This window comes from Diplotaxodon limnothrissa, linkage group LG16 (assembly GCF_057381915.1).
Source record: "Diplotaxodon limnothrissa isolate DT_005_m linkage group LG16, D_limnothrissa_male_GT1.1, whole genome shotgun sequence".
Taxonomy (NCBI): Eukaryota; Metazoa; Chordata; class Actinopteri; order Cichliformes; family Cichlidae; genus Diplotaxodon; species Diplotaxodon limnothrissa.
The window spans coordinates 13,659,172-13,671,734 of NC_140611.1; the positions used below are offsets into that span (position 1 = coordinate 13,659,172).

The 12,563-nt window shown below is 38.5% G+C and overlaps 1 protein-coding gene across 1 annotated transcript; it reads right to left on the reverse strand.

Moving 5' to 3' along the window:
- Positions 1 to 18: 18 nt before the first annotated feature.
- tnfaip6 (tumor necrosis factor, alpha-induced protein 6) lies at positions 19 to 7,011 on the reverse strand. The gene is made up of 6 exons (XM_085374733.1): positions 6,912 to 7,011; positions 5,491 to 5,628; positions 4,610 to 4,771; positions 427 to 655; positions 210 to 250; positions 19 to 119 (listed from the first exon to the last, which is right to left on the reverse strand). The coding sequence occupies exons 1-6, from the start codon at positions 7,009 to 7,011 to the stop codon at positions 19 to 21; spliced, it is 771 nt and encodes a 256-aa protein (XP_085230859.1).
- Between the last annotated feature and the right edge of the window lie 5,552 nt (positions 7,012 to 12,563).

Consider the following 12,563-nt stretch of genomic DNA (forward strand, 5'->3'; position numbering starts at 1 on the left):
TCAGTCAAAGGAGGGGCTTTATTTATGTGGGAGAGATGCATTAAAAGCAATATACTGTAACTGGAAGCCCCCAGCTGTAACCGAAGCATCAGAGAGGAACTTCAGTGTCATCACGTTCCCTGGAAAACATCACAAACAAATGTTTTGTATTGCTTTAAATCCAAATGTTTCTTTGTGTTCTTTTGATGTGAAAATGTGAGGGCTCTCACCTGTGCTGATTATATCATCTGGCAAATAATCACCACAGAACCTGGAAATAGATTTTATAAAGTCAGACACTTTCTTGCATTGTTTTTCTTGTAATTAAAAGATTTGGCATTTGAGGCTGTGAAAATGTTACCTTGGGTTCTTAAAACATTTAACTGACATTTTTCCTAAATTCGGACATCTTCTGTGCTAAATAACTACCCAGCTAGTTTTTCTCACCTCCCAGCAAAGCCCGATACATCATCGTAGCTGTCGTAAACCTCCAAGTAATCTGCCAGACACTCTGTATCATCCTCTACATCAAACTCCATGAAGTGGAGGCGGATCTTCTGGCCCAGGCGGACTCGGATGTGCCAGTAGCAGATCTGTTCATCTTCATACTCCTCAGGGAACCCAGGAGACTGGATGATCTTCTGCTGCTCTGTCAGGACCCCGCCACACTCCTTGGCTATAAGAAGTGACATGAGTGGATCAAGGTTTTCAGAAAATATAATATGAGAATATATTTATATAAAGGAAATAAAATTCAGCTATTACTCTAAATTTTTTATTTCTGTTTAATCAGTCTGAGAACCAGCAGCTATAAACATCCCCAACCTTCACCATAATAGATTACTGTCTTCTTCTTTCTTTCTTTTTTGCATGAACCTTTAGAGTGCTAGCTGACTATAACTGGGACTAAACTATTAAACCCTCCATGTTTGCTAGTTACAAAGTTACACTTTGCTTTCTAAAGTAATGCATAACATTAATCACATTATATTTTTCAGCATGCAGTATTTAGTACATGTATGTGTACACGTACTTAATTCAGTAATTACATTACAGTCACAAATGTCCTTACTCGCATCACAATGGTTCTTCAGTTATCTTAACCCTGGGTGGACTGAAATAAAATTCAAACAAATCAGCCTTTTTCTTCCTGCACTTTGGCTACAATCAAATGATTTCAGTTCATTTTCAGTAGAAGGAAAATAGTGGAGTAGTCTACAGCTGTTGTGTAGGTAAGAAGCGATGTGTAATACTTTATTATACTCATTACTTTTTTGAGAATTTACTCAAACATGGTTACAGTTAGTTTAATACTTTAAGTCAACATCTGTGAAAGCTCACCGAGCTCAGCTGAATGTTCCACTGGTAAAAACTGTTCTTTGGTGGTATTCTTGTGCTGGGCACTACAGAACATAACCTCAATATAGCAATTCTGTATCACTTTAATAGCAAGGCAAGCATCTGTTATCGTAGGGTACACCAGCACTGAAGAAGGCTGGTAGGAGCTCTTGCAGTACATTGATATATGGTGGCTTTTGAAATTAAAATCAATGTTCGCTGCATATTTCCCTTCTATACTTTATTTTACACCTGTAAAAAGCAGCACATGACTATTCTAGAATATACTCATGCAATATATGATTTTACCTACTTTAAAAAAACGGATTTGACTTTACAAAAAGGTAACTGGGTAATATAACCCAATGGGGAGGAAGAATGTAGTGTCAACAATTTATTCTTTTAGTCTGTTGCTGGGACTGTGCCTCAGCATATGAAACATTTAAGTTTGGGATGTCCCTTTCATGTGAGCTCTGAATAAATTCAAAACAGAGAAAAGGAATCCTGTTGTTGAGCAAGACAAAAATCAAACACACATGTTGAGACGGTGACAATCACTGCTTTGAGCGACACAAAATTAATGTCTTACAGAATCTTTCGTTTTTTGTTCAGATTTGCAACAGTAAGCTAACATCTATCAAAGGGTACAGTTTAGTCAAAATGTCTGATCCAGACATGGTGAGAGGGATTCCACAGCTGGCTGACCTGGTGATCTAAACTGCCAAATTTTGGGATGAGAGAACTATAACCAGTTTCATAAACTGGTTTAAATGAAATTAATATTTTCTAAAAGAAACATTAAATTCCATCAGTATGTTATTATTCTGCATATTAGTGTGTGTATTGTCATATACATTATATAAGACAACATGTTCTTAGCTAGGAGTAAGAGAGCAAGAGACAGTCCTGCAACAGTTTGTTTTCTACTAAAGTGCCACTTAAGTGTTGCTTCTTTCTAAGGTTGTCTCAATTCCAATTCTTCATTACGTATTTAGTGGTGACTTGAACAAAATTTCACCAAGGATACAAATTTTGATGTGTGTGTATATACACACACACATACACAGGCATCATGACCACCAAGAGGTGAAATGAATGACGCTAATTATCCCTTGATCGTGACACCTGTAAGTAGGTGAGATATATTATGGAGCAACTGAACATTTCCTCAAATATGGAGGTTGATCAAGCCTTGAAAGCAGCTAATTCCTACAGTTTTCCTACGTTTCTGGGTTAGTTACAACCCCTTTGCCTGCATAAAAGCAGTGTTAGAACACACTATGGTACCAAACCCTTGTATCAGTTGAACAGTACTCCACTGCAGAAAGTAGTGTGTTGCTACAAAAATGGCAAGAAAAAAGGCAATTAAAAATTGAAAAGAGGCAGGCCATCATGACACTTAAAAAGGTCTTTTCTATAGAGAAATTTCAAAGAAAGTCAAGGTGTCAGTGAGTACAGTTTCCTTCACCATCAAAAGGCACTCAGAAACAAACTGTGACAGGAAGAGGTCTGACAGACCCAAAGACACCACTGAATCAGAGGACAAGTTTCTGAGAGTTAACAGCTTACATGATTGGCGGGCTCACAGGACAACAGCTTCAAGCACAGCTTAATAGTGGTCGTAGTAAGCAAGTCTCAGTTTCAGCTGTGAAGAGAAGACTTTGAGCTGCAGGTTTGACAGGACGAGTTGCAGCAAGAAAGCCATTACTAAGACGTAAGGCAAAGAGGCTTGCCCGGGCCATGAAACACCATCATTGGACTACTGCAGACTGGAAGAAGGTATTATGGACTGATGGATCAAAATTTGAAATCTTCATTTCATCATGCAGGATCTCTGTACCCCGTGAAGTAGGCGAAAGGATGGTTCCACAGTGTGCGGCGTCAACTGTCGAACATGGAGGAGGAACTGTGATGGTCTGGGACTGTTTTGCTGGATTGAGGGTCGGTGAACTTACAGATTGAGAGAAAGACTCAACCAAAACGGCTACTACAGCATTCTGCATTGGCATGCTCTCTGATATGCGTTTAGTTGGTCAGGGGTTCATCCTACAGCAAGATAATGACCCAAAACATAAGTCCAAGCCAGAACTACCTCAGGAAAAAAGAACAAGAGGGTAAGCTTGAAAACATGCTTAAACAAACAGTCACCGCAGTCTCCAGACTTAAACCTCATCGAGCTGGTTTGGGATTAACTGGACAGAAGGGTGAAAGCAAAGCAACCTACAAGTGCCACATTTATGGGAACTTCTGTTAGAGATACCGGAAAAACTTTATGAAGAATATTTGATGTCTATTGTAGAAAGAATGCCACGGGTGTGTTCAGCTGTTACATCTGCCAAAGGTGGCTACTTTGATGAGTCAAAAGTTTTAGTGTGCAAATTTATTTGGTTTTTTGGGTTTTTCCGATTGCTTATTTGTACTATCCTTTTATTTCAGAGTACAATGAGACATTAAACTGGAGAGAAACTAAACTTTCAATAGAAAATGATGCAGCATTATTCAGGGTCAACATTGAGCTGTTAGAGCTCATAAGCCAGAATGTGTTTTAGTTATCTGTTATTCATCAGCTCCACTGGCATCCACCAGGTTTATTCATTTTCTGACCATGACTGAAATTATGGCTGTGAGTCAAGACAAAAAATGGTCCCACTATGGTCTCATCTGCACTAGTTGCCTTTATGGTCCTCCATGGTTGACACAAAACTGTGCTAAATCTGAGGCACCTCAAGATGACAGCAGTAAAGATAAACAGTGGTAAAGCTGTAAAGGTTTTAATCTGTACTGACTCACTAAATAAACAATATGCAGAGCACTGACCAGACTCTATCCATGAATGTGCAGCTGTGTTTTTAAGCACCAAGTATTGTGCTGTAGTGATACAAATCCTGTTCCATGTTTTGAGGTTACTGGAACATGGTGCAAGTTTTACCAGTATCCAAATGGATGAGTTTAAGTAAAATTATAAACTGTGCAGTTGTTATGAAGGTTAAAATTAGCTATTGATGATAAAACTGGTTTTGGTTAAAGGCTGTAAAAATGTTTATTTCTACTGTAAACTTTTTCTATTTTAACAGGAGTCTGTCTCACTTCTGGAGCCAACCTCAAGTGATCTCCAGAGGAATTGTTTTTGGCACATTTGTATCTTTTTGGCAGCTCTGCTGCTGCTTCATAACCTGGTGATAATTCTATGCGGGACTGAGAGCCACCCTTTCCAATTATACATAGTCATTTGATTAATGAATGATGTTAAAATATTAAACAGTGCACAACAGAAAGGGAACGTCATACTCACAGTTTGGGTTGTAGCAGTAAACATCCCATTTCTCACTTTTGTTCAGCCTGTATCCGTAGTCAATTATGCCAACCTTCCCAAAACCACAGTTGGATCCGGATTTAACGATTGGGTAGCCAACGCGTCCTTTGTCAAACCATCCAGCAGCGCAGACATGAAAGCCTGAACATGAGAAGAAATATGTTTTTTTCCCCAACTATCCCCCATGAGCTGTTGATAATACTGACACAAAGAAACTACTGTATGCTACAAAGTATGAGAAGTCTTTTAACTCTGCTAAGAACCAGAGAACAGCTGGTCAAAACCTGTTGGGGACCAAGATTTGGCTGTTTTTCCTATGTGTGCACACACAGAGGAATTTAAGTTAGAGTCACAATCAGCAGCCCCCCCAGAGCAGGCCAGATAAAACATGGCCTCCTGGGTAGACTCCTGTGGAGAAACTCAGCTGTAATAGCTGACAGTAAGGCTGATTGTAAGGCCAGAGGCAGAGTCCATTTCTGTGCTGTGGGAACAGTGACACTACCCACCAAAGAAGTTGCTAACAGACTTTTACAATATACAGGGAGTGTTTAAAATTAGGCGAGATGGGAGATGGGATTAAGGCAACAGGCACCCATAGAAACACTCATGGAAAGAATTGTTTCACTCACTTCTTCCTTTTGACCTTTACCATGTCAGCACATGCACCACTTTTCCTACAAGTTAAAAGCATTCCAGGCGGTTAAGATGTTACATCAGGATGTTTGATGGACTACACATTAAGGAAGCGCCTGCATGTGTTTTGAGTGAATCACTTCTGATGAATTACAGTCCACACACACTTTCTTTCTCTGGAAGGAACTCCGTGTGTGTGTTGTGTTTGCGGATGAACTGCTGCAGACCTATTTGACGAGCTGCCTCCAGTTGTTCGTAAGTGGCCAGCGTCCCTCCCTCATACTTGCAGACAGCCTTGGCCTCTTTATACGTCAACTGGTATCTTCCTTTGCGTGATTCCCGGTGGTAAACTCCAGCTGCTTGTTCTGTCAAAGACAGAGAACAGAAAAGGAAGTCTAAGCCTTGGGATTCTCTGCATACAGAGATAAAGACTAGGTCATCTACATAGCATAGTCATTTTGTGCCTGAGGCATGTTTAAAAGGACCCAGTGGTTACAGCCAATTTGGACACCATGTTTTTATTGTGAGAGAGAATGAAAAAGACTGTGTGATTCTTTCTCTCTTTCTTTTTCAAATTGGAAATTGGAAGGCCACCAACAATTTCGTCCTATCAACAGGGAGTCTTCTGCTGATCCTGTGCTTTTACGCATGCTTGACTGCAAAACTTGGCAGAAAACATTCTAAATTAGCCAACAGTTGATATTTTGATCTTTTTAATGAATGTAATGTTTTGTGCATATATTTATCAGTATGTTCTGTAACAATGACTGACTTAAAAGTTCATATAAACATGTAACCAAGTAACAAATATTGCATGAATTCTTTTTCTTCAGTCTTGCTTCTGTATGAAGGACTGAAACTGCCTAAATCAAAACTAAGTAAAGTTGGAAACATAGGAAATAAATGAGTATATAAATGAATAGAATTTTATGATTTTATTTTATGAAGATATACAGACAATAAATGGCATACAAATTCATCATTCATTTATCTATCATTTATTATATTGAATTTATTTAATGTATTTAAATTTTTTTAATTCATTAATCTATATTTTCTTTCCAAACAAATGTTCAGGTATACACACACACACACACACACACACACACACACACACACACACACACATATATATGTATGTATATTAAAACAGCAGTTTGTTTGATTAGCATTATTGCAGACTCCTCAAAACTCCTCAGTAACATTATTAATGTCACAATAATGGAAAGCAATCACATACCCAGATTAGCAGAAACAGTATTGAACTTTCTTGTGATCTGGACATTTTGGAAAGCCCAGAGATGAAGTCATTTCCTCCTGTTTACTGGCCTCCTGCAGCACTCCTGCCAGGTCATAAACGTGCAGTTTGGCACAAGGGAAGCAGCTGGACTACTGTATAGCCTATTAATCCTCCTGACAACAAGCCTTTATGTGAAAATAACCTCTGCTGTGGATTAACACAGGAGAAAACTTTCTAATAATCACAGGTAGCTGGAGGTTGAACTAGTTTTTATGAATAACCAAAAACTGACTTCGCAGCTCTAAGGGGATGCAGTTATTCTTATCTGAACTGGATAACAGTTTCTGAAAAAACATTTCAATGTTTCTAGCTACCACAGCACGAAAAAAAGGAATCTTTCGGTCTTACCTAGCCAAATTGAATTATGAAAAATTCCGTTACTGTAGCTCCATGCCTCCACCTCCTTTAGCACAAACCCGAGTAACCAAAGAAGAGCCAAGACACGCATCCTGCAGCCCTCAGTGCACAGCTGTTCTCTCCAGATGTTTCCAGTAGTTCTCTCCTATGCCCCTCTGCTGCTTCTGGCTTTATATACCAAACGCTGACTGCTGGTGCCTCCCAGGAGAGGTGGGAGGTATCAAGTAGTCTGGTGTGAGATAATTAACTGCAGCCAGTGACTACTTTTACAGTATCCAGCACAAATAAGGATAAATGCTGGAGTTAGTACTGTTTGTCTGTTCACTACAACAGGTGTTTGTGTTGTCAGAAAAAGACCTTCTTAAAAATAAAGCAAGTCAATTCAGAGGTTTTGTAAAGGGTTAGACTTTGTGGAAATGTGTTTAACAACAGAGGAGCGTGTAAAGTTATATTTACACACTGCATAATAAAAAGTCAGAGAGCACTTGAACCATCTTACCTTTGATTTTTGATGTGGGTTGATTATTTTGGTTTGCAGTCACCTTTGTTATATCATTTTGTTCTAAACAAGTTTGTGTGTCAGTAAGGACTGTTTACATGAATTTTTAATCCACAAAGACCAGATTTGTGTTCCTTTTATTTTTTGAGCAGTATATTTAATGATTTAAACAAAACAGTTGTTGAGTTTTAAAAGTCATTTATAAATAAAATACTGTACATTACTGTATATAAGAATTCATTATGAGAAAGACTTACACTGCCTTAGAAAACATGTAGGAGTCATTCAAACTGATAACACTTTTAACATTGTTGCTTTAATTTTTATTAATGTGGCTGTCATGCTCCATTATACTGTATATTTCTCTGTGAGTGTCATCAGCATTAGCTAGGTGTTTGTATTCTCATTGAACAGTGAACTAAATAACTAATTATAAAGTTTTAAATTATAAAGATGAGAGTTTCGTGAAAAGTTGTGTGCTGTGTTTTTAGATTTTAGCCCAACTCTCACGTACAGGATCAATTCCAACACTTAGTGCCAAAAACTAGAGTTCCTCTAATGACCGCTGAAGGCTGGTTCAAAATTGAGTCAGTCTCCACTGAACTCTGTGTTTGTGTGTGTTGTGTTTGTGAGAGAAATACACAACTTTACAGCATGTTGAATTCAAGAACAAAAAAAATCTGTTTGGATCTTTAACGCTAATTTCCTCCTATAAGACAACTGCACAGTGGGGGATAACTACATATGTATATAACTTAAACATTTGTGTTGTGGCAAGGCTTAATGTTAAGGTTGTGACTACTTGACTGGTAGGTGTCCCAGCCTGCAAAAACATGTAGCCACTGTGACATTAGACATTGTTTTAGGACACATTGGGCTCACATTGTGGAGCTTCAGTATTACTGCACTGGCCACAAGTACTTTATTTTGTTTTTTTAACAAAAAGTGGCCAATGGATTCAATGAAATCAGCACTCAGAGTTAAATATAGTGCTTAATTTAAGTATAATACTATGTTTAACAGTAGCACAAACCTACTGTGAAAGTTTCCAAAACATTTGTGAGTGTAACCCTTATTAAAGAAACACCAGTACCCAGGAGGTATCCATTAAATATATGCACAAATTGCAAACAATAAAAAATAAGACAGACTTGTTTTATTTATTTAATTATTTTACCCTGAAGATACTTTACTAAAGCGGAGAGTCCACAATGAAGATGATTCACAGCTGCATGGTGACCAAGTCCGCAGCAAGTCAAAGACGTGATGGAGCAGCACAACACGAAGTGGTCAAGTCCCGAGGTAAACTGTTTTTTCGAAAAGTGCGCAGTTGAGATACAACTGACAATTTAAAGTAAAGCATATGGTTGGTTGACTGATGACAGGGTAGTAAAAACGTTTATGGGTTACCTAGGCAACTGGAGCCTGTAATATTTACTAGTAACTGACGGTCAAAGTAATTCATGACGTATGAATCACTTCCTGGTTATCTGGACTAATTTTCAGAAAATTCTGAGTAAAACCACAGCTCTGTTTCTTTCTGTTGCTATGAAATGGTAAAAGTATACTTTACATTCGATGCACGTTAAAATAACTCGTATACCTGTGATGCACTGATGATGAATTGCTGATGAGGCCATTCACCAGTTTTTCAAAGCGATCAGGACCCATCATATTTTAGTTAGTTTTCTGAGTTTAGCAAAACCTGCTTTTTTTCCCCCTAAAATGCTGTGTCAAGAACCAGTGGGTGGTGTCACGGGCCTGCGTGATGGTGCCTCTATCTTTTATATTCACTCATTCAACATAGAAAAAGGATTTCTTGTTCTGTTTCTCTGCAGTCCTGTCAGGAAAGTTGCTCAATAGCACATGCCACAGAGGGGAGTTTGATGTAACAGCATACAGTCCTGTGTGGGGGTTTCCAGATGTTCGTTTTGCACAGCTTCAGTCAATGGGCACTGAAGTAAAATTGGAATTGTGTTTTCACAGCAATTTAGGAATAATTCTTATACATTTCTTTAGAGCCACATCAAGGACAGCCAAGAAGTTTTAGAAACCTAGAGCATTTTGAGGATTTGAATATTTGCCTAGTAACATTTATTATTTTGACTACTATTAAAGCATAAAGCTGTAATAGTAGGCCTAATATATTTGATTTCACTTTCAGTTCTATTTTATATACATATCACCAAATCACTGCAACAGTGGTGCTTTATATTAATGGTAAAAGGACAGGTTTTTACATAGTGCTTTAAACAACATCCCTACTTCACCCACATGCACAGAAGCACTTCTTATACACCCTAGTGCTTTCTATATAACATTGACACTCCAGTTAACACATCAGAGATCAACTTGGGGTCACCTGCCACCACCCCAGATGGCTGCCCCTCCCTAAACCTGCAGGAGATTTCTTTCTGTTAAAAGGGAGTTTTTTCTTCCCCCTGTCACCAAGCGCTTGCTAATAGGAGAGTATCAGATTGTTGGGGTTTTCTTTGTATTACTCTAGGGTCTTTACTTTGTAATAATAATAATTATTGTAGGCTTAAAACCTACCAACCAGAACACGCACAATCTCGTCTGATCTCGGAAGCCAAGCTGGCTTTGAGAAGGCTTTGATGCGAGACCACCTGGGAATACTAGCTGCTGTAAACTTGGGGTGGCTGTAGCTCAGGAGGTAGACAAGGTCATCTACTAATTGGAAGGTTGGTAGTTTGATTCCTGGCTGCTCCGGTCTGCGCGCCAAAGTATCCTTGACTGAGATACTGAACCACAAGTTGCTCTCCAATACTTTCATGACTGTGCAGATGTTAGACAGAAAGCACTTGGGTGTAAAATTACAGTCTGTCACAATCTGTTGAGGCTGGCGGAGAAAGGACAAAACACACACTGTTAAAGACAGAGAAAAATAATAATAACAAATGATTAAAGGTGAAGTGACATATAAACACATATAGAGTGAAAAGAGGTCAGTGAAAAAGAAAAAGTGCATGTAAGTGCATAACTAAGGAGGTTTTACAGTCCTGACTTTGAGCTTTACAAAAAAGGAAAGTTACAAATACACGATGAAACCAAATACCTGCATGCTGGCTGTGGGACCTTCTTACCACAATAAATGCCCCGAGAGACATTTTTCCTCTCTTTGATACTCACCAGCTTGAATACAGTGGAGTGAAATCCTAATGGTCCACTCTGAATGGCATTGTCAGTTCTCAATCAAATGATACACATCTTTGTAAACCACAATGCATAAATCATTTTAGGATATCCAACAGCAAAACAGTTCCTTACTTTATGACGGCAATACCTGCTTAGCAGTGTACTGGTCTTTTACCTTTTTAGTCATCTATGGAAGTAAATGCTACTCTTAGCTTGTTAATGTTGCATCATGAGACTCCGAAGAAGAAATTCGAGATTATTGTTTGCTACTAGAAAAAGAACGGGACGTTAAAGGGTTAAACAAGGTATCTGTTTAGGATTTTTTTGTGTTGAATGGCAAAGCGACAACTCACTGACTAAAATATAATAAACATAGTTAGGTATAGTTAAACATAGTCCATGGTTTACAGGAAGCACTCTACACCGAATCCAGTCACTGACACCCCCATAAGCAACATGATATCGCTTAACCTCAGAATCACACACACAATCACGCCAATGGCTTCCAGGCAAAATTGTCTGAATGGATTCCAGATCTGGGAGGAAATCATGTATAGGTCTTAATTCTCCATGTGCCCCTCCCATTCCATCCCACACATGGAAAGTCCTTCTCAGGCAACATAATTGTGTCATACTGTACATCACAGCCACGTTTAACCACGAGATTCATCATCATTTCCATGTGTTTTACAACTGCAGCAGCAAAAGTGGTTACACTGCTCAGAGTGAGTAGTCTGCGTCATGATGAAATAACAATAAAAGTGTACTAAATTATTTAGACTACTGACATCATGTCTGTCATGAGGGCGAAAAAACATGTTAAATGTAAACAGAAAAAAGGAAGGGCAACACAATGCTGACCACACAGAGTTATTTTTTTAATTTAGCATGTATCTAAACCTTAAAGCATCTTTTTTTTCATGACCAAAGCAGAAAATAATATGGCCATGGTGTTTACACATGCTACAAATGCTACAAAAACATAACCAATTTTAAAAAATTTAAAAATCTAACTCAATGCAAACTGGTCACTTAAATCTGTTTTGATTAAGCTGTAAACACAAATCACAAACGAGCTAATTCCACGTAGAATTCATTCATTTGAAAAATGAATGAATGAATTACTCTTTCACACAGGGCCAGGTAAGTCTGAGCAGTTTTTCTCCATTGATAAATGAGATTATTATTTAAAATCTACAATTTGTATTAGGTTAGGTTAGATAAGGGTTACTTAGGTTACCCTTATCTAACAATAAAATCTGTCTAATGATCTGAAAGATAAAAGTGTGACAGTGGTGGCAAGATGGAGCAGATTAGAAAAGAATATGTAAGAGGGACCGCTCAGGTTAAGCAAGTTGGAGACAAAGTTAGAGAAGTGAGGCTGAGTTGGTTTGGATATGTGACGAGGAGGAGAGGGGGGATATATTGGACTGAAGGTAGAGTTGCCAATCAAGAGGAAAGGATTCGTGGATACAGAGGCTTCTGTGACAGAAGAAGATGTTAGAGAGAGGGACAGAGATAGGATGATATGGAGGCAGATGATCTGCTGAAGGAGGTGTAAAAGAAGAAGCGTCCATCAGCTTGATTCCCAGTGGCTCAGAGATACTGGAAATGAAAAACCGAAGTAAGTTTATTAAAAAAAATGAAGGTTATGCATGTTGTTCACTGCTAAGTGTTCTCAGACGAGAGTTAACACTGGAGTGACATTTGGCCAGGATGCTGACGTCTTTTCGACCTTTAATACACATACAGTAGTACTAATGCTGAGCAATGATGTGTTGATCATAGTGATGATGTGTTGGTGCTGCGTTTTCAAGCTTACTGTTGTTACTAAGAACATGCTGTCACCAACATAAAACAAAAGATCAGGTCAAACGGTGTTACCTGACCTTCTGAGGAACTTCAATTTGGAAACGATCAGCAGTTCCTGGAAATTTTGTCCCTGAGGACGTGTTGAGTAATTACTCCATTATACCCTCTCCACACAT

What these genes read in the sequence shown, in the direction of transcription:
- tnfaip6 (XM_085374733.1), bottom strand. Translation starts at nt 7,011, where the DNA reads ATGCGTGTCTTGGCTCTTCTTTGGTTACTCGGGTTTGTGCTAAAGGAG. An exon ending in TCATAATTCAATTTGGCTAG is followed by an intron (nt 5,629 to 6,911) that starts GTAAGACCGAAA and finishes TGTCTTTGACAG; the next exon opens with AACAAGCAGCTGGAGTTTAC. An exon ending in AGATGATATAATCAGCACAG is followed by an intron (nt 120 to 209) that starts GTGAGAGCCCTC and finishes GATGTTTTCCAG; the next exon opens with GGAACGTGATGACACTGAAG.